The sequence below is a fragment of the Carettochelys insculpta genome, chromosome 1, assembly GCF_033958435.1.
Source record: "Carettochelys insculpta isolate YL-2023 chromosome 1, ASM3395843v1, whole genome shotgun sequence".
Lineage (NCBI taxonomy): Eukaryota > Metazoa > Chordata > Testudines > Carettochelyidae > Carettochelys > Carettochelys insculpta.
In genome coordinates, this window is record NC_134137.1 from 221,789,126 (window position 1) to 221,811,154 (window position 22,029).

At 44.8% G+C, this 22,029-nt stretch overlaps 1 protein-coding gene across 1 annotated transcript; it reads left to right on the forward strand.

Annotated features, from left to right (window-relative positions):
• Window positions 1-230: 230 nt before the first annotated feature.
• On the forward strand, window positions 231-21,369 carry LOC142007038 (phospholipase A2-like). Its single transcript, XM_074983556.1, has 4 exons — window positions 231-522; window positions 4,510-4,675; window positions 16,036-16,142; window positions 18,829-21,369. Exons 1-4 carry the CDS (start codon window positions 483-485, stop codon window positions 18,975-18,977), a joined length of 462 nt encoding a protein of 153 aa, XP_074839657.1. The 5' UTR covers window positions 231-482; the 3' UTR covers window positions 18,978-21,369.
• The last annotated feature ends 660 nt before the right edge of the window (window positions 21,370-22,029 follow it).

A 22,029-nucleotide genomic window follows, 5' to 3' on the forward strand; every position in this document is an offset into this window, starting at 1 on the left:
TCCACGTCACGAAAGCTAGCACTCTGACTTCACCTGCAAAGCAGCTAGGAGGTTAATGAGGTTCTGTAGACAAACAGCTTAGAGAAGGAGCACAAGCTTAAAGACTAGTCTAAGAGACTGTGAAAGTCTAATTCCTCACCAGCAGCCCCTCCCTAAAGGAATCATATGCAAATAGAAGCACAGAGCCCTGCTGGTAGAAAAAGTGGAAAGGATTATGTGGCAGGCTCAGCACTTGGGGTTTCAGAGGAGTGTGTCTTACCTCTGTGTGTGTGTGTGTGTGTGTGTGTGTGTGTGTGTGTATAAAACCTTGAAGCGGATATGGGAACAGCAACATAAGAAGAGTGATATACACACCGGTGCCTCAGTTCACCTGGTATACCAGCTGAGATCAGCTCTGCAGGGAGACCCCAGCCACACAGGCTGAGCAACAAGACAGTGTTAGGGAGAGGCACACAGGGTGCTGACAACTTTCTTACTTCCCAATGGGGCTCTGGCTGCTGGTGCTGCTGGTGATTCAGGCAGGTGAGTATGAATTTCATATTGCTGTGATTGCTGAACCTGTGGGAGAAGCTATATCTGCATATAGGGCAGATTCCCCTGTCACTTTGGCAGCCTATGTGCTCTATCAGCCTCGCTTAGTACTATTTGCCCAAATCAAATTATTATCATTTGAGGCAGTGAAAAAAATATTATTCCTTTTTCTTTTATTGTCACCATAAAGGACCTCTGAGATGTGTGCCTGGACTGAGTATTTCCATAGTAGTTCTGTAGGACTGTAACTGTAGGAGCATTTCTATTCTAGATACCTTTCAGCTTTATTCTGAAAGGCCTTGAGTGTTAACCTTTCTTCTCTGAAATGCCACTTTCACTCCCTTTCCTTTATATCAGTGACTTTTGGGCAAATTGTTTCCCACTGTGCTGACATTCAAGAAAAAAAGCAAATTCTTTTATAAAAATGCAGTTATATTGCATAGAACCCTAAATACTGACATAATACTAAGGTTTGAGATCAATACTGTGATACAATTTGATTAAATGCAAAATCCTGTACTAATGCACAATAAAGGTTGACAGTTTAAACATTGGAAATAACAGGAAAGTTTAAGTTATCAGATCCATCTTAACTCAGCTTAACATCGTATACAGGAGGGACAAAAGAGCCCAGTTAGCAGTTATGAGCTATTGAAAGTAGTCCAGAAGCAGCATTTAGCTAAATTCAGATCGCAGTGGAGCCTCTCCAACTTTTCAAAGGATTTTACAGCAATTTTTTCTCACTGTAACAAAAAAGTCATTTCAATTACTATTCCAATTGCTAACTATGCAACTAAACTTATGGGGTACTTGCAAGGCAAGCAAGTCAGAGCTGATTTCAGACCCTTAAAGGGTCACTAATTTCATCTTGAAATCTAAACAGTTTAAAAAAAAATCCAAAGCCCAAATCAGAAACAGCAGACACTACATTGGCCCCTTCTTTGTTTTAAACACAAGGGGAGCTCAGATTCTAAAGCAGCTCATTTAGGATCAGTTCACTGGTTCTTTTTGTCCCCTGGGATTAACTCTGTGATGTTATTATAGTTCATAGTTTCTCATGCAAGTTTCTCTGTGGGTGAAAGCATACTTCTGAGGAAAAAACAGCCTCCCTCCCACCCCCACTAATGCTGAGTATGATTTGTATGTAGAATACGTCTGTGCAAATCCAAGGAAATTTTGCTTTCCATTGGAAATACTCTGGATTCACCCTCAGGTAGTTGAGAACAGAATCTGTCTCTTAGTCCATGCCCTTAGCACTCATAGCAGGGAAATACGGGTTTCTCTGTGTTTTAAATAAAAGAGCTGTTTGCTTTTACCATTAAAAATGCTGAATACTCAGGGTAGTGTTTTGTAAAAGGGAAGCTGTTGCTTTTTCAGGAATGTGTATTTAATCCCTGAGGGAATGGCATGAGATACAATAAAGTCTGTGTAAAACACTCTAACATCAGTGCAAGGAATGAATACCTCCTGAGAAGGGCTGCTACTGTCACCTAAAATGCTGGAAAAGATTATGTATGTTGTCTTTTCCTTATTTAGGTTTATACTGCTGTGTCAGAGGGTTCTTGATTATTTTAATGCTTAATATTCTGGTACTCTATGAGGCAGGTTTTTTTTTTCCTCTGAAGAAATGAGCCTCTGGCTTTTCATGAATGGGGAAAGATTTCCATTGATTTCAATGGGCTTTTGGATCAAGCCCTTAAAAATAGTTATGCCATATGATACACGCAGGGAAGCTGGATTAGAACTGCAGGTTTTAAAAGGAACATGACCATTTTAATAATAGCACTTAGTGCCAACCTTACATGGATGGTTTAGGGGAATCAGTTCATGTTTGCACAGCTCTTTGAGTGGTCTAGTGTTTTCAAACAGCAGAGAACAAGCAATATCTGTTGTCCGGCATGATTTAGTTAGCCACATGCCCACTTATCGTGGGTTTGGCCAAGTTTCCCAAAGTCCCATGAAGTTTGTTTCCAGCCATCAGTCCTGGGTCCCAGTGTTCTGTGCTGTTATTTAGCTGTAATTTACCCCTAAATAGCTTTCTAAGAGCCCAGTAAGCAGTGCAAGTGTTGGTTATGCTGCTAGCCAATACTGACATCCTGTGGTTTGGCAAATTCTCTGGTTTGGCACCAGCCAGGTCCCAAGGCTGCCGGATGAGATTTATTCAACCCATAGTCAGATAACTTCAATCCGGGGTTCTTGGTTCTCAAATGTGAGCCTACTCTTGAGTCATGCAAAGTCCATCCATTTATTTTGGCTTTACCTAGCGCGACGATCTGTCCTGTATTAGGCAAGACGATCCCGTATTTGGGGCGCCAAAAAGGCATCCCGACTTATTTTTCAAAAGGGACTAATTGTCCTGCATTTGGGCCCTACCGCACTGACCTCTTCTGCCAGCACTGCACAGGCACAGCTGTTGGCTGGAGAGCACTAGGTCACTTCCCCGAGCCTTGTGGAAGCGAGGGGAGCATGGGCTGCTGCCAGGGCTGCTGGGGAGTGGTGGTGGCTGCTGCTTCCCCAGGGTTCGGGGAGGGCCAGCGGCTGCCACCTCCTCCCCAGATCATTCTCCCCCCATATCTCCCTGTCCTGTATTTGGGACGGGGACATATGGCCACCCTAGCTTTACTTTATGGGTAGGTTGAGTGGTTAGGAATGGATGGAGGGAGAGGGGTGAAAACTCAAGAACAGAGGAGCTGGTTGGAAAGTACAGGGAGGAATTAAAGCTAACGGTTAATATAATATTTTAGCATGTACTATTCATGATGCTTTCAGACCAATGGATAGATGCATTGGTGCATCACAGTAAGTAAAGATACTACTGACTGCTGCTATTATCATCGTGTTAGGTGCCAAAACCCATATTTAATCATCTAAACCAGAGGCTTGATTTTCAGAGACGAGTCCTCTCAGCTTCCACTTCAGTCTGAGAGGTGCAATTTTGAATAGGACAGAGTGATACAAGATAGAAATAGGCATTTCAAATGAGGTTATTGTTTTAAAGGCCTGAAACTGAAAAAGAAGTTGCTTCGGACTATGCAGTCATATTCTCCTTTGGCTTCAGAATAAATCTGAATTTTTAAAAGGCCAAAATTAATGGGGTGGCCCTAAAAGAAGGTTTTACAATGGAAGGTGAAGGATAAAACTTCAACAATGGAAAATCTGCTAAATCTACAAAATTGGCAATGGAATGTTGTTGTATGTACTTCGTGGCTATAGGTTGAACATCTCTAGTCTGGCACTCTCTGGACCTGATCAGTGCTGAATGAGAGAATTTCCCAGACCACAGGAGGTCAGTATTATCTAGCACATTACCAACACTTCCACTGCTTACTGGGCTCTTAGAAGACATGTAGAGGTAAATTAAAGCTAAATAACTGCACGGACGTCTGAAAGCCAGGACTGGTGGTGGGAAACAAACTTTATGGGACGAAGGGAAACTTAGCCACACTCACGATAAATGGTCATCCAGCTAACTAAAATCGTAATGGATTATGGATGTTGCCAAAAAAGAGAGTGCTGGATTAGAGAGGTTCAGCCTGTATTAAGTGATATACAGCTTCCTTGCTGGTGAAGGTGTAACATCACAGTCTGTGTGACTTGTAAATATTACTGTAATACAACAATAATAATGACTAATAATGAAAGTGGCAGTGAATCTGTGTACTGCCCCCATCCCAATGCTGGGTCCAAAGGCAAAATAAGGCTTAAAATCTGCAGTGGGAACCTGAAAGAAATCAGCAGTGAAAATCCTAAAAAGTGACGGATAAGGGATGAGGGTGTTTGTTCAGACTAGCAGATGCAAGGTACAGAACAGTAACAAATAGTGTGTAGAATGTAATAGGTAACTTGCTCTTTATCAGTGTGGTATCCTTGCATGCCCCAGGGGGACAGCAGCCTGTTGCACTAACTGAGAAAGTATCATTGTCCTGGGCGTACCCTTGTTGTTCAAACCCTGTGTGAAACAACATCCTCTCTTTGCAGCTTGGAAAGGCACGCTGGGGAAAACCCATTCTTTGCATACAAGAGGACTCATTGAATTAGCAGGAGCCATAACCTGTAGCACAGGTCGCAATGCTTTGGCATATCTAGGTTACGGATGCTACTGTGGTCTGGGAGGAAGAGGCTGGCCTAAAGATGAAGTAGACTGGTAAGACGAACACCTTTTATATGCCTAACTATAGAGCTGGTATTTCTACTAAATTCTTCCCTCAGTTACATTCATGTGACCAGTGTTCCCGCTAATTTTTTCCATCCATGGGCAGAGTAAATTTTATGTGCCCCAAAGCATGTGCAGATGTGTACCATCAATAGAAACACACGCTGCCAGCTGTGGGCAGCTGTGGGCACTCTGGTAATCAGCTGGGTGGCTGCCCAGCAAAGGCTCCAGGCAGTAGTGAAAACACTGCTTTTCTTTTCCTATGGGAGAAGCCCATATTGGTTCAGGAGTGACTCAAATGCCTTACCTACACCACATCTCAGTTTACATGAAACCAGCTGATCACGCTGATGGAAGAAAGCATTGTGATGGGCTGATAGTCTTTGGCTGCCGTATCTGAGAAGATGTTGAGCTCTTTATTTTCAAAGGAGGAGGCAATGATCCTTCTCCAATGCAATAATTTTAGTACTCTTAACCCACAGCAACTGACATGTATTTAATTAGTTTGTCTGATAGGCTTTGATCTGCCTGCATGACTGTGAACTCTGCTCCTTTTTCTGTTGAAAACTTTCACCCACAGTGCAATCCTCTCTGCACCTTCAGGTTAGTCATACAGTTCCACCTGCTTATCTATGACCAATCAGGGTGGCCAAAACACTTATCGTTTACTTTCTTCAGGAAAAAAAATTAGGTGATACTAGCCCGTTTAATAATGTCTCACTTGCCCTTGAAACTTTTCTATAAAGCCCAGACACATGGAAATCAGTGAACATTGTGACATTGACTTCACTGGGGTCTGAATTGTACCCTAGGTGGCTCAAACCAAGGACCAAACAAGTGGAGGCACCCAAAACTAGTAGCCATTTCTGAAAATGTAACTGTAACTCGTTAACTACAAATACTAATGTCCCTTGGTTGCTTTGCCTGCTTACAGAAAATTATTTTGTAGGCAGCCAGAAATTCTGGGTCAGATCCTGAGCTGGTATAAAGAAAATTGCCTCCATTGGAGCTGGCCCTACACATTTTCCTTCTCGTATATGTTGGAAGAATCTCCTGGGTTCCTTTTGCTGATGACACTATTGTAAAAATCAGCAAGTCATGCCATGTTAGTGAAGATGAACACGGTGCTGGTAGTATTTCCCACAGTAAGTATAACGAATACCACCAGTATGCTGGTAAATTCAACTTGCTTGAGTAATAAATGTTTAAAACGCGTCACCATTTAAACATTTCAATTTTTTGCTTTTTACGCTATTACAAAAGATGTGATTTCCTTTTCCTTAAGTTATCTTCATCTAGTTAGCTAAATATTAAAGTAGCTGTAGACATTTTTTATTCTACAAAAAGACATCTTTTCAGGTTATTCATTTGAAATGTTGATGTCAAATAATGTCTTGGACGTGGGGTTCTGGTAATTTCATTTTCCACCTCCTTCCGTCCTCTTGGTTCTTACAGTTAAATGAACAAATAGTGCTCATCTCAGCTACGTCTACACGTGAAGCCTACATCGAAGTAGCTTATTTCGATGTAGCGACATCGAATAACGTCTACACGTCCTCCAGGGCTGGCAACGTCGACGTTCAACATCGACGTTGCGCAGCACCACATCGAAATAGGCGCTGCGAGGGAACATCTACACGCCAAAGTAGCACACATCGAAATAAGGGTGCCGGGAACAGCTGCAGACAGGGTCACAGGGCGGACTCAACAGCAAGCCGCTCCCTTAAAGGGCCCCTCCCAGACACACTTGCACTAAACAACACAAGCTCCACAGAGCCGACAACTGGTTGCAGACCCTGTGCATGCAGCATGGATCCCCAGCTGCAGCAGCAGCAGCCAGAAGCCCTGGGCTAAGGGCTGCTGCACACGGTGACCATAGAGCCCCACAGGGGCTGGAGAGAGAGCGTCTCTCAACCCCTCAGCTGATGGCCGCCATGGCAGACCCCGCTATTTCGATGTTGCGGGACGCGGATCGTCTACACGTGCCCTATTTCAATGTTCAACTTCAAAGCAGGGCACTATTCCCATCCCCTCATGGGGTTAGCGGCTTTGACGTATCACCACCTAACGTCGATGTTAACATCGAAATAGAGCCCAACACGTGTAGCCGTGACAGGCGCTATTTCGAAGTTAGTGCCGCTACTTCGAAGTAGCATGCACGTGTAGACACGGCTATGTCCCTAAAGGTCAAAAGACTCCCCCTGTCGCACTCTGCTGGATAGTTTACAAACTTCCTAGCACTTCACGTAATCATGGTTTAAGCTCAGTGAGCATACAGGACTCTGAGGGAAGTACTAATTGAAAGCAATGGAGGTTGGGAGTTTAAACCCCTCTGAAGGTCCAAGCCTATGGAAATGAGCCAGCTGGCCTTCCACAGGCGCAAGGAGAGACATTTTCCATTCTCAGAGCATTAAAGAAAAAGGAAAGAACAGACAGTGGTGACTATTCCGCTAAAACTGCAAGCAGGCCAGTGACATTCGCTCACTGCACTGCTCTACTAACATCTGACTGTCCTTGGCAGGAGTTAGCCAGTCAGAGCTGCTTATAGCCTTCAGTGCAGATTTCTTAGTGCATACTTCATGGCTGTGTCTACACTAGGGCGTTTTGTTGCTAGAAGGGGGCTTCTGTTGCCATAACTCTGGGAGTGTCTGCACATGTAAAGCATACTGTTGACAGAATCTCGACAGACCTCTGCATTTGTCTTGACAATGTTATCCTTTGAAAATTTGAGGAATAACATGCTTGTAGACAGAGTTCTGTCAACAGAAGTGCAGTGTAGATACTTCTGTTGACAGAGAGGGCTTCTGGCTCACTGGGCAGCCCTGTTTGCAGAGCTTCCTGTTAGCCATTCTGTGGACAGAGGGCAGGGCAGTCTGGCTGCTCTCTGTCAACAGAGTGGATTGCTCTGATGATCTGTCTTTGGCTGTGTTTACCCTTGCATTCCTCTTTTGAAAGAGATATGCAAATGAGGGAAATTGAAAACGCAAATGAGGCTTCATTTGCATATCTGGCACCTCATTTGCATATATGTATTTCAAAATAGCTTCTTTGGGAAGAAGAAAACCAGTGTAGACACTGCTCTTTCGAAAGTAAACCCCATCTTTGAAAGAATCCTTCTTCCCTTTTTTTTATGGGAAGAAGGATTCTTTCAAAGATGAGGTTTACTTTCAAAAGAGCAGTGTCTACACTGGTTTTCATCTTTCAAAAAAAGCTATTTCAAAATAAGAATATGCAAATGAGGTGCCAGATATGCAAATGTGCACCTCATTCACATTTTCAGTTTTCCTTATTTGCATGCCTGTTTCGAAAGAGGAATGCAAGCATAGACATAGCCTTTGTGTGTAGATACCATCTGTTGACAGAGTTTCTGTCGACAGGTGCTTCTAGTGTAGACATAGCCTATGAGTAAGCATGTTTCCCAGCTAGTCCACATTTGTTGTCATCTTTCATCTTCTTGCCAAGAGCTCAGACCACAGCACTGATTGCATTTGATATCATGAAACAGTAACAGGTGGAAAGGAAGGACATTTCTTGACAGTAGCTAAGAAGTTGTTGTGGAAAAGCTTGCAGTACTTATCTGCTTCTCTCCAAGGTACTACTCTGGGGACATCTTGAGGTGAAGGAAGAAACTCTGGGCCTGAGTCTCTTCTCATTTTGCACTGGAATAGAGCAGGAGGACATTACTCCCTGGAAGACAATAGAGTTCTATAAGTGTAAAATCGCTGTCTCCAAAAGCAGAATCAGGTCCAAAATGTTGGAGCCCTCCTGCAGTCATGCAGCACTTCAATTTTACAAAGCCAGTTCAGGAGCAGCAACTCCCCACAACTAGCGGATTTCTGTTCTTTTTTCTTTGCTGTCTCTTGTGGTTTCTCCAGTTCAACCCACTCTTGCCTTTCCTGTGCTCTGCTCTGGCCTGTCCTTCTGTGCTGCTGTTCTAGCTCCTTCCTTTCCTCTGGTCCTCACTGTTACACCTTTTCTTTTGTCCTCTGGCTCCCTCTCATCCTCTGCCTTCTTCTCTCCTGTCACTCAGGTCAGGCTCTACAGGGATGCTCCTCCAACCTCTCTGCTCCTGAATCACCTCTCTCCACCTTCACCTCCGCCCACATGGCCAGCATCTCCCACCCATCTCCTAGCTGCTGCTAACACTTCCCTCCCTATGATCTTGGCCTCTGAACTTTCAGAAAGAGAACCAGGAGCAAGGTGATCTGCAAGTTGGGAGTAACTGACCAGTGACTCATCATCACTGCTATAAATCCTCTGTGTGTTGCATCCTGGGCATTAGTCCCTAGCAAGTGCTGCAGTATTCATAGGGAAAATGGGACCCCAGTCTGAATGCTCTGGTGGGCTTCTAATGTAAGAGGTGACATGTCCCATTCTGATGTCCTTTAAGAGTTGGGTTGTTGCTTTTAAATTATATATCTAGCATTCTGAATGCAGCAAACAAACTTGTGGTATCACTGTTGATTGCATCAGTGCAAGCTCAGAACACAATGGCTACGTCTACACTAGCACACTACGTCGAAGTAGCCTATTTCGATGTAAGAACATCGAAATAGGCTACTTCAACGCGTATCGTCTACACATCCTCCAGCAGTGGTGCCGTCGATGTTCAGTGTTGAAGTAGCGACGCAGAACGTCGAAAGGAACCGCCCCAGAAGGAAAAGCAGAGCATCCACACATACAAGCACTCCCCGTCAAAATAAGGGGCCAGCAAAGCTCAAGCCGCTCCCTTAAAGGGCCCCTCTCAGACACACTTGCTAGCAGAGCATGAGATCCACAGAGCCAACAACTGGTTGCAGACCCCGTGCATGCAGCATGGACCCCCAGCTGCAGCAGCAGCAGCCAGAAGCCCTGGGCTAAGGGCTGCTGCACGTGGCGACCATAGAGCCCCACAGGGGCTGGACAGAGCATCTCTCAACCCCTCAGCTGATGGCCGCCATGGAGAACCCCGGTATTTCAATGTAGAGGGACGTGGATCATCTACACACGCCCTACTTGGATGTTGAACGTGGAAGTAGGGTGCTATTCCCATCTTCGGATAGGAATAGCGATTTCGATGTCTTGCCGCCTAACGTCGATTTCAACATTGAAATAGCTCACGGCACATGTAGGTGTGACACGTACTGTTTCAACGTTGTGACAGCTACTTCGAAGTAGCCAGCTAGTGTAGACACACCCAATGAGGTGCTTATCTGCCAGACAAACCTATGGGATGCAATTGCTTGCTTTACTAAACAGGGAGTGCAGATGGAGCAAGCATACGCTACGTCTACAAGTGCACGCTACATCGAAATAGTTTATTTCGATGTAGCGACATTGAAATAGTCTATTTCGATGAATAACGTCTACACCTCCTCCAGGGCTGGCAACGTCGACGTTCAACTTCGATGTTGGGCAGCACCACATCGAAATAGGCGCTGCGAGGGAACGGCTACACGCCAAAGTAGCACACATCGAAATAAGGGTGCCAGGAACAGCTGCAGACAGGGTCACAGGGAGGACTCAACAGCAAGCCGCTCCCTTAAAGGGCCCCTCCCAGACACACTTGCACTAAACAACACAAGCTCCACAGAGCCGACAACTGGTTGCAGACCCTGTGCATGCAGCATGGATCCCCAGCTGCAGCAGCAGCAGCCAGAAGCCCTGGGCTAAGGGCTGCTGCACACGATGACCATAGAGCCCCGCAGGGGCTGGAGAGAGAGCGTCTCTCAACCCCTCAGCTGATGGCCGCCATGGCGGACCCCACTATTTTGATGTTGCGGGACGCGGATTATCTACACGTGCCCTACTTCGACGTTCAACTTTGAAGTAGGGCACTATTCCCACCCCCTCATGGGGTTAGCAACTTCGACGTCTCGCCGCCTAACGTCGATTTCAACTTCGAAATAGCACCCAACACGTGTAGCCGTGACGGCCGCTATTTCGAAGTTGGCGCCCCTACTTCGAAGTAGCGTGCACGTGTAGACGCAGCCATACTGAGCTAAATACAGCCTTAGTATAGTCACAAAAAAAAAAATGAGGGCTGACCCAGTAGACCTGATTCTGTTCTTGCTTTCACAAGATTTACCCTAGTCTAGCTCCACTGAGTTCACTAAAGTTACTGCAGAGTTATGCCTGTGTGGGATCACAATCAGATGTGTTAGCTTTGCTTCTAATCACCTAGGACTACTACTTAACCCTCATACTCTGCATGGAGCATAGGTCACCTACAAGTCTCCTCCACTTCACTGTGTCTTGGGACAAAACTTCTAGGTGGTTCCAGGAGTACCCCAGTTGTTGTCCTTCAGTCTCAGTAGACCTTCTCCACATTGTCCCAGGTCTTCCTCTTCTTGTGTTTTCCTTGTGGGTTCCATGTGAGACCTTGACAGACTATGTTTGATGATGGTTTTCTGAGAGTGTGGCCTACCCATCCCCACTTTCTTTTCATGATTTCAATGTCAATTGGTTCTTATCCTGCTCTGTTCCAAAGCTCCTCATTGGTCACAAAGTCTTGCCGTTTAATATGTCGGATGTACCTAAGGCATCTCTTTATGAGTGTCTATAGCCTGTGATCTGAAGACTTTTTAGTATGTCAGGTCTTGCATCCATACAAGAGCACGCTCTTCGCATTTGTGTTGAAGAGCCACAATTTTGTCTTCACAAGTATTATTTGTGAACTCCATAAGGGCCGGACAGTCTTGAATGCAGCTGTTGCTTTCCCTATCTTGGCACTGATATCCTTGTCTGTTCCTCCATCGATGCCCATAATACTCCCCAAGTAGGTAAACTGCTCCACGTCTTCCATGTTCTCCCCTCCCAATGTGATGGTTGTGGTGTTGGACTAGTTGATCCTCATTGTCTTGGCCTTTCCCTTGTTAATGCTCAATCCAGTCATAGAGGCAGGTTTGTCTAGTGTTGTGACCTTTTCTTTCATGTTTTCATGTTGGAGTGAAAGGAGGGTGACATCATCAGCAAAATCAATGTCCTCTAGCTGTTTGAAAAGCACTCGGGAACATAGGTGTAATATGTGCCTAGAGCTAGAGGGGTCTTTGCCATCATTTCAGGCTGCTCAGCTCAGCACCATGGCCAGGAAGGGCACAGGATGGGATGTTGTAGAGGAAGGGCCCCACCTGTGCAGGGACAGGTGCATCATGGGACACAATGAGCACTTTTGAGTTCTGCAGGGGTTGAAAGCCAAGAAACCAGAGTGGGGAGCCAGGCCCAGGCCCACCCAATATGAGGCACAACTGTAGGGTGATGCAGAATGGGCTGGCTCTCTAACCCACTCCACAGTCCTTCCCTCTAGGCTGGGATAGGCTACAACAGTGGTTCCCAACTTTTCAGAAACACGGCACACTTCGAAGAGACCATTCCATGGCACACCTACTTTTTTCTGCTGAATCAATTGCTCATAAACATCATATTTTCTTACATGTACTATGGCTACGGTCTTACTAGAGAGCTTTGTAACATTACAGGGCATGCAACAAGCTAAACAAGGATCAAATGGGCTGTTGAGTAATCGAGTAACCGCTGAAATGTTCGATTACTCACGAGTGGGGGAGGAGATGGGTCCAGAGATCAAGTTCCCTTCCTGCGAGCCCACTGGAGCTGGGAAGTGGAATTTAAACTGCATCCCAGCACCAACAGGCTCCTGCTCTCCCTTCCTCCCTGCTTGCCACAGCAGGAATGGGGGAGTGGGCTCCCTGCCAGCCCACTGAGGTCTGGAAACAGAATTTCAGCTGCCTCCCAATGCAAACCAGCTCCTGCAGGGTCAGCATTTCTCCTGGCCCTGACTGTACAGGAGTTTCTTCTATACAAAATATGACTGTTTGTTTCTTTGTTAAATACAGAACTAGTTTTAAGGACCAAATAATCAAACGGAGATTTTTTTTTCTATCTAGGTGTAAGATAAGGACATGCATAATTTCTGTGAATATTTACTATATCTCACTCGTAATTCTGGGCAGAAGTTGAGCTTCTCTTCCCATAGCTCTGAGTCTGGATCACAACAATTCGGAAATCCATCAAAGAAGCCATATGAGCTGCAGAAAGGATAGATTCGATGCTGCCTAGTTTAGAAGTTCTTATGCCACACCGGTCACTGCAGCATCTGAATGCCTTCCAGTAGTGCCTGATGGAAAATGTGACTAACATCTACCACATGTTGTTGTTCCAGTGTCCTCTTGCTAGACAGAAAGTTGTGCACTGGGGGGGGCGGTGTTTTGATTTGCTTTAAAAATAAACAAAAGAGAGAGAGAGAGAGAGAGATGTTGCTCTCTCTTTATGTTACAGATGGCCGAGTGAAAGAAATGTACCTTGCACTTATGGCAGAAGGTGGTGAAGTTTGTGATGGCCCTTAGTTCTTGGGTGAGTTCATTCTGCAGTCTCAGACTAGCCCCTGAGAAAGTTTTGTCTCTCACACAGACACACTTTATTCTTACTACACAAGTTCCATTGTGCCAGAGGAGCAAAGCTATAAATCATGGTCTTCATCTCAGAGCTATAAATGACCTTTTAGAGGCCTTGGGCACAGGCTATTGAAGGCCTTGAAGATAAGACTTGAGTTTGAACTTGATTCCATGTTTTACAAGAATCCAGCATACATAAAAATGACCACACTGGATCAGACCAAAGGCCCGTCTACCTCAGTATTCTGTCTTCTGACAGAGGCCAATGCCTGATGCTTCAGAGGGAGTGAATAGAACAGATAGTCGTTGAGCGATCCCTCTCCTGGCATCCATTTCCAGCTCTGTACAGAGTGGAGGATAGATCTGATGTGTTTGTAACCCAAGTTGCTGAATCAATGCACTGGAGCATTCTGTATTAGCTGTAGTTTTATGAATGCTGAAGGCTTCAAGCCCAAGTGTATTCCATTGCTGGAATCCAGCCATGAAGTCACAAAGGCTTGAGGAAGTAGAAAATGTCTATTAAACTTGAAATGAATGGGACAAGAGGGTCAGAAGTGGTTGCACTCTTAACTAGAGAGATTCATCATGGCAATATCTTCTAATTTTTTTTTACCATTTTGTTGGGAGGGGAACAACATCCCAGAGATAAAGCCAGCATTAATGGACTCCTCTAGAAGCTGAAATCTGTCCTCTGGATGACTCCCCATTCGGTTACAAAGGAAGAAGATAACTCTAGAGGGGGAAGGGAAAAAGGAGACTTGAACCTCTGTCAGATCCCTTACCTGACTGAGTAGATAAATAACACATAATGCACACATTTTTTAAGAAATTGCTCTTCTGAAACATCTGGATCTAAACGTAATTACATGGCAGAATGAAAAATGCTAGATACCCTTGAAAAGGCAAATTGGGATCTACACTGTCACTTGGCAGCTACTTACAGTTGAGTTCTCAAAATCTTGATCTAGTTATGCATTCTGCAAAGTATTTGACAAAACAAGATGAGGTAATACATTCCCCTTTTCGGAGAGGTGGGAAGGTAATTTTCCTTATTAGCAAAGGCTAGCTCTGAGTAACCTTGCATAATTTATTCTGACATGCTGTATATTTGCTGCGTGTTTGTAAGGATGTGCCAGGTTTTGATATCGCTTTTGGTGCATTAACGTGCCTCTTCCACTCATGGAAGAGGTCATATTTCACCTTGTAGTATTCTGGCCCTGGCTGATGCTCTGTTTGGCCATTGGAGTAAGTTAAGAATATAACAGCCACACTGGATCCGACCAAAGGTCTGTCTAGCTCAGTATTCTGTCTTCTGCAAGTGACCAATGCCAGGTGCCCCTGAAGGAGAGAACAGAACAGGCAATTATCAAGTGATCTACCACCTGCAACCCATTCCCAGCTTCTGGCAAACAGAGGAGAGGAACACCACCCTTGCTCATCCTGGCTAATAGCCATGGATGGACCTACCCTCCATGAATTTATCTAGCTATCTTTTGAACCCTGTTATTGGGTCAGCCTTCACAACATTCTCTGGCAAGGAGTTCCACAGTTTGACTGCCTGCTGTGTGAAGAAATATTTGTTTTGTTGCTTTTAAACCTGCTGCCGATTCATTTCATTTGGTGCCCCTTGGTTCTTCAGTTCCTGAGTTAGAGCAGCTCTTGGGCTGATAATACTTGGGACATAATCTAATCTTTGGCTACTTCCTGCTCAGGCACGCCCTCTAAACCAGGAGTGCAAGGGAATCTGGATGAGCCATTGTACGAGTTCTGCACTGGCTGGAATATCCATTCATCCTGCTCTACGGTGCCATTCCAACAGCTCATACAGTGCAGATGTTCTCCATGGTGGTATCTGCTCTCCTTGAGCAAAAACAAATCAGGCTCATGTCCTCCCTAAATCTTTGCCTGGGCTAAACAGTCATAGGAGGATGTGTCAGTGAGACAAGTTCATAAGCACCTTTAAGTAACTGTGGCTACGTCTACACGTGAAGCCTACATCGAAGTAGCTTATTTCGATGTAGCGACATCAAAATAGGCTATTTCGATGAATAACGTCTACAAGTCCTCCAGGGCTGGCAACGTCGACGTTCAACATTGACGTTCCGCAGCACCACATCGAAATAGGCGCTGCAAGGGAACGTCTACACGCCAAAGTAGCACACATCGAAATAAGGGTGCCAGGCACAGCTGCAGACAGGGTTACAGGGCGGACTCAACAGCAAGCCGCTCCCTTAAAGGGCCCCTCCCAGACACACTTGCACTAAACAGCACAAGATCCACAGAGCCGACAACTGGTTGCAGACCCTGTGCAAGCAGCATGGATCCCCAGCTGCAGCAGCAGCAGCCAGAAGCCCTGGGCTAAGGGCTGCTGCACACGGTGACCATAGAGCCCCGCAGGGGCTGGAGAGAGAGCGTCTCTCAACCCCTCAGCTGATGGCCGCCATGGCGGACCCCGCTATTTCAATGTTGCGGGACGCGGATTGGCTACATGTGCACTACTTCGATGTTCAACTTCGAAGTAGGGCGCTATTCCCATCCCCTCAGGGGGTTAGCGGCTTTGACGTCTCGCCGCCTAACGTCGATTTCAACTTCGAAATAGCGCCCAACACGTGTAGCCATGACGGGCACTATTTCGAAGTGAGTGCCGCTACTTCGAAGTAGCGTGCACGTGTAGACACGGCTTGTGAGATACAGGTGCACAACCTGGTGTCCCCTTCTGTTTGATTCTCAGACTTGGCATCTGCAAATATTCATAATAAACTCTAAAGCATTGTTGGTTTTCATTGTTATGACACGTGTTTAAACACTAGAGAATTTCCCCTCCAGACTAGGGAAATCCCATGTAAAGACAGGGACAAATAGTTCTGTTTAGCTACATAGTTCCCAGTGCGTACTACAAAATACCCGGAGAGAAGCCCACAGGCAGTAACAAATAAAACTCAATCTCTTTGTTGTTGAAAGGTGTTGTCACAAGCATGACTGCTGTTATGACAAGGCAGAGCGGGAAGGCTGCAGCCCCAAGACCCTGAGATATGAATGGACTTGTGAACGCAATACCGTGGTGTGTGGTAAGGAAATAACTCCACTTGCCTTTTGTGTTTTAGATAATTTATTCTATTCTCTATGTTCAACACTGAGTTGTTCAGGCAAATTTTTTTTTGTTTTTTTTTTTTTGCTTGAGCACTGCAAATGGAGCTGGAGCATTAACGATATGTTCTAAAACCATGGTTCTCGCTCCCTGACCTCAGTTCTTCCAAACTCTTTTAATCCCTTCACTCCAGGTCATCAGTTATGGCGAGACTATCTTGGTGTGGCTGGTCAAGTTCAATCCCAAACGTGGGGGACAGGGGTCATGGATACATTCAAGTAATAACAACTATGGCTTGCCTCTGCTATGAGTTTACTTCGCAGTAGCTAGCTTGATGGAAAAACGCAGCTATTTTGTACTAGACCACTATTTTGTACAGTCAAAGAACAGCCATAGTGTGGCTGTGAGACACAGCAGTAAGTGCACTAAACATGTATCTGAATGTTGTGTGAGGATACACTGATTCCTGGTTGCTACGGTGACATGAACAAACATGAGTTCAGTAGAACTGAGCTAACTTTATGGTAAGCCACAGCAAGGACCATGACAGCCTCTACTAGCCATTCTCTAATGCAGCAGCAAGCAGCTGCTGTTCCTCTCATAACCCCCGATGGAAATTTCTGAGGAAAACGTTGCAAGCCTTCTCAATGTGGCGAATCAACTGCCCTAAACTAGAGCACAGCAGTGCTTATCTGTACAGGGAATTGTTATGAGTGACTCAATACAAATAAAAGGGAGGAATAGTTTCATGCCAGGAAATTCTGGAGAGGTATATTTGAACAATGGAAAGGGAAATTAAAAGTGGAGCAGTTTGCATTGTGCCATACTTGGGTTGTATGGGTAAATACCTCTCTTCTTGTCAGCAGCTGAGTCATAAATACAAATATTTACAGAGGAAAGAAATGGAAACTCCTTTTACTGTGGGTTTTACTTTTTTCCTTCTTGCTGCTACCGTGCGGTGTTGTTGGCTGACTGAAAATATGGAGACACCATTTTCTTTTGTTCAAACGTGCTTTAGAATGTGCTTTGCTCTGTCGTCTGCTACAGGGACTAGAACTCTTGAGGTGGAGGACAAGGCAAAAATAGAAAATTCTGAGCTAGGGCTCCTTCAGTCACTCCAGTTGAAGGTGTGGCTCTCTGGATAGCTGAGTCATTTGAGACAGAAAGTGAGGGAGCCCAAACATGAGAATGAATCTGTTGCCTGTCAGTCTTGGAACTCACACTGGGTGTGGGAGACTCAGAAGCTTGTCCTCCTACTCTAAGTACTCATCTACAGTGGAAAAGCATCAACAGCAGAGAGTGAGGAAACACCCACCCCCAACGGAATGGTGTAGTAGTTAGAGCATTCATGTGAGAGGGAGCCAATCCCTGTCCAAAGCCCTTCTCCTTATCAGGTGAAGAGGGGACCTGAATTACAAGGCTCTCGCATCCCAGGTGAGTGGCCTAACCACTGGGCTAAAAGTTATGCTCCCTGTTTCTTTCAAAAAATGTCATGTGCCCACCTCCAGAGAGGAACTTCACAGCTGGGAGTTGCTAGCCGAAACAGATGCTATCTGCACAAGAGGGGCTTAGGGTATGTCTTCACTACTTGGAAGATCAACCTAGTCAGGGTCAATCTTCTAGGGTTCTATCTCATGCATCTAGTAGGGAGGAGTGAAATCAACCCATCTGGGGTCAGCAGTCAACCCCTGTACTCTTCAATATCACGAGGAGTAAGGGAAGATGACAGGAGAGTTTCTCCCCTTGACCTCCTTCTGTGAGGATGGCCAGGTACATCAATTGTAGATAAGTCAAGTCTAGCTACACAATTGCCATAGCTAGAATTTTGTGTCTACAATTGACTTTAGTGTCTAGTGTAGACCTGGCCTCAGACAGCTCCTTCCCTAGCATGCTGACTTTGTGTATCTCAGTCTCTAAGGCACCTATTTATCTCCATTCATTGTACTGGGAGCCTGAGGTCCTAACTCAGGCTTTGGAAATTTCAGCATGTTCTTGTGATTTTATAGGTGCCTAAAAGTTAGGTGGTGTGATGCTGGGTGTCACAGCACCTATGTATCTTTGTCACTGTAGGCCTAAGTTGTGACTGAGTTTTATTCTGTTCCCTGCAAAGCCAGCAGAGCTCTGGAAAAGAAAGCAGAGTTCCACGCCTCCTTGAGCACCATCAGTGGAATTGCTTACCAAACTGCAATCAGTTATGCCCATGCAAAGCTATTAACAATAAAGGGGCTATTCAGGGGCCCCAGAAAGTCTAATTTATGACCATTTATGGTGTGTGAGAAGGAAAGAGCTCAGTACAACTCTCAAATGCATGTTGAATTTCCAGAGCCAAGAACTGAGAAAAACACCTTCTTCCTTGTGAACTGAGACACCTTTCTAAAGAGAAGCAATGTGTAATAGTTGCAGGTTTTTTGAAGTCGCAGAAGAAATATACAAAAATTACAAATGCCTATAATAATTACAAAGTGGAAGACCGGTTAAGAAAAGATTTAGGTGCACATTTTCAAAAAGGGCCACTGAATGTGAGTGAAAACTGAGGTGTCCAACCCTCATGACCACTGTGGAAAATGTGATTAATATGTATTCAGTGGGTGTCACACAGCTATCATTGCCTCATGTGCTTGGTCTGACTTGAACTGTTTACCTTCTACTGTCATTTTCTTTTTCAGATGCACTGTCAGATAGATGCCAAAAAATGGTGTGCCAGTGCGACCAAGAAGCAGCCAAGTGCTGGGGCACAGCCCCTTATAACCCACACTATGTCCTCTGGCCAGACTTCTTGTGTGGGCAGACTAATCCCATGTGTCATTTGACTTAGCTATTGGTGTGTAAAACTAATCTCCTGGGGACATGTTTCTATTTTTTAAGTGAATGTAATAAAATTGATCATCTTTGATCAAGGCTGATAATTGTGTTAGATAATTTCTGCCAGCGGGGTAGCGGGGAGGAGAAGAGGATTGATTAGGCACCTCCTTGGTCTTTGGCATTAAGGATCAGAACCTGCTCCTTCCCCCAGCTCGTTAATTGAAGAGGGCCAGAGGCATCGAGTAGCACACCACAAGAACACTGTAGTCTGCAGTAATAGATAGAAAGCAAAAGTGTTGGCAGCAGCCCCGGCACATGGTCATTTCAGGTTGCCTTACATTGAGCCCCCATACATTTTGGAAAGCATGGGAGGGCTCTGTTAGATTGTCTTTAATTAAGTCCCACTGATGGCTACACTGTTCTTCAGAGACTCAGAGGCCATACTCTAAGTCCAAGGCCTTCCTGGAGATGAGCAGATAGGAGAAAGGGTGTGGTGGTTATTTCTCTTTGAAAAGGAATCTGGACTTATTCCAAGAACCCTGGTCTGGACAAGAACTGAACATTTGTCAGATTTTTGTCTCTCTGAAAGTACAGGCCAGAAGTCTTTTCTTTTTGTCATCTTCACACAGCTGGGAACACATCTGGGAAGAACATCAGAGGTGAAGAGAGAGCATGTTTGCCTTTTTGTGTTGTTGGGGCGGTAGCTACTTATGATTCATCACATCCCAGACTCACCAGAGTGCATAGGTTCTCTGCTCCACATTTTAGGCCCTGACCTTCACCTGTCCTGTACCAGTCATGGTTTATGGCTTATTCCACTTTTGCTGCTGTGTATGATTGTCTTCAGAAGTGGTGCCACTACAATTGTACTTAGCATTATTCATGTGCAAGAAACCAATTCAATGTCATGCAATTTTTTTCATTCTGCTCTTAGTTGTGGCCTTTATTTTTTGGTTCCCTATACCACACATTCTGAGTTTTAACACTAGAGAATGGACATAATGTTAACTCAGTTGCATCAGCCCATGTGAGGCTGGGCAGAACTGCAATGTGTGGGTGGCTAGTCATGAAGGTTTTGGCAGAGTGGATAGTCTTAGTACCCTAAGAGAGACCTGCCTGTGTATCTGGAGCCTGCCCAGAAGTGAAAGCCTTGGCATTTGTGCCTTAGATGATAGTGTGAGCTTTTTCCATGAGAGACTTCTAGGAGCATCAGGGTGCATATATTTGTAAGTGAGGTCTTCAAATGTGCTTTTATTGTGGACTGCACTCTGCCCATTGACAATGAGAGTGAAGTCAGTGAAGTTCAGTGGTTTAGAAAATCCCCTACAGAATGCTCCAGAGAGCTCACTAGACTTCTAAGGACAGCCCTTAATATGAGAGATCTCTTGAAGCTCTTGAAAGCCTTTGGTTCAATTACTCCCAGGCATCCTTGAAGATTCAAGCTCTCTTTGGAATTTTTCTGGATCACTGTAAGACAGTTAATGTTGCCTTTAATTAATTGTTTTATTTTGTTTGAGGCATGAAACCTCTTTGTGCCTAATAAGTCGTTTGGGTGTGAAAAATCAGCCTCAAGAGTCCTTCAATTCGTTTGGCCACAGTAGTGGTAAAGCAGCTCTTCCTCTATCTCATATTCCTTCATTTTAAGATTTCATCATTGTCACGCACACACACATACACCCCCAAGCTTTATGAAAATTGGCTTATGAATATAAATGTGCATAACTCACAGATGCTTCAGGCAAAATACCTCATGTAACTCATCAATTTTAATGTTATAATCTGATTAATGTGTGCATCCTATTTTTATACATGTATCATTCTTGTATGTGAGATTAGAAATATGAAGTGCTAATGCAGGCCATTACTGGTGCCCTGGTACTTAAAGACTCTGTACTCAAACCAATGACTTGGGGATGGTCATGTTTGTCAGAGAAGCCCAGACTGAGGTTGGTCCTAGAAATACATACGACCATGCCAGCTGATACTAGAATCCATGCTGTATTTTTCCTTGGGGAGGGGACATATGGAACAAAGGGTTCCTGGCCTGGGGGAAAGTATATTTAAGGACTGGGAAGCAATCAGCGTTTCTCTTCAGCTGGCTTTTGAAACTTCCGGGTCCATCCTATGAGGTTACTTGACAAGAAGAACTTTGGAAAGCTGTAAACCCAGGCCATCAACTCTGAAGCTTTGTATCTGAGAAAAGAACAGCTGTTTAGGGTAAGAATTTTCATGAAACAAGTTTCTTAGTGGATTAGAACTAGCTAAGCAGTGTTAGAGGTAGCAGTGTTAGTCTGTATTCTAGTAAAACAAATGAGCAGTCATGTAGCACTTTACAAACAAAAATGACGATTTGTTTTCTGAGTATTTTTTGTTCATTTTAATTTACTAACTTACATTGATCTGACTGTTTTCACTTGCAACCACTCAAATCCTGCTTTTTATACTTAATAAAAGCACTTTTTGTTTATTATCAAGCCCAGTGTCAATACATTTTTCCGTTGGGGAAGCAACCACTGTGCCTGTCTCTTATAAAGAGGGCTGATGCAACCTTATGAGCTTTCCCTATGTGAAACTTTTATACAGGGTAAGACAGAATGTTTGGGATTTTGATCCCTTTTGGGAGATTGGTTTCCTGGGTGCTGAGCCCTTAGAGCTGAGCTGATTCAGTGTCTGTATTGCTGTGTTGCTCTGGGCAGTAACCCCAACTCTGCCCCTTGTCTGGGAGGATCTGGTCCAGCAGTACAGGGTGATGAGGAGCCCCAGAAACAGGAAGGCAAGTGTCAGTGTCATGATCATCACACTGGCAGACAACCCTAAGGGGGACTTCAACGATTCAACCTGTCACAACCATGACAACAAGTTAACAGAACAAGGCAAATTATACAATGGTACACATAGGTCAGAACACTGACTTTCCATCCTCCCTGGAAAGCATGCATTCAGGACAAATAGTTGTGTAGGACAGTGCTTCTCAGCCATGGATGCCTGTACCCTCGGAGGTACACTGATGGACATCTTCTAGGAGGTACATGAACTGATCTAGGTATTTGCCTAGTTTTACAACA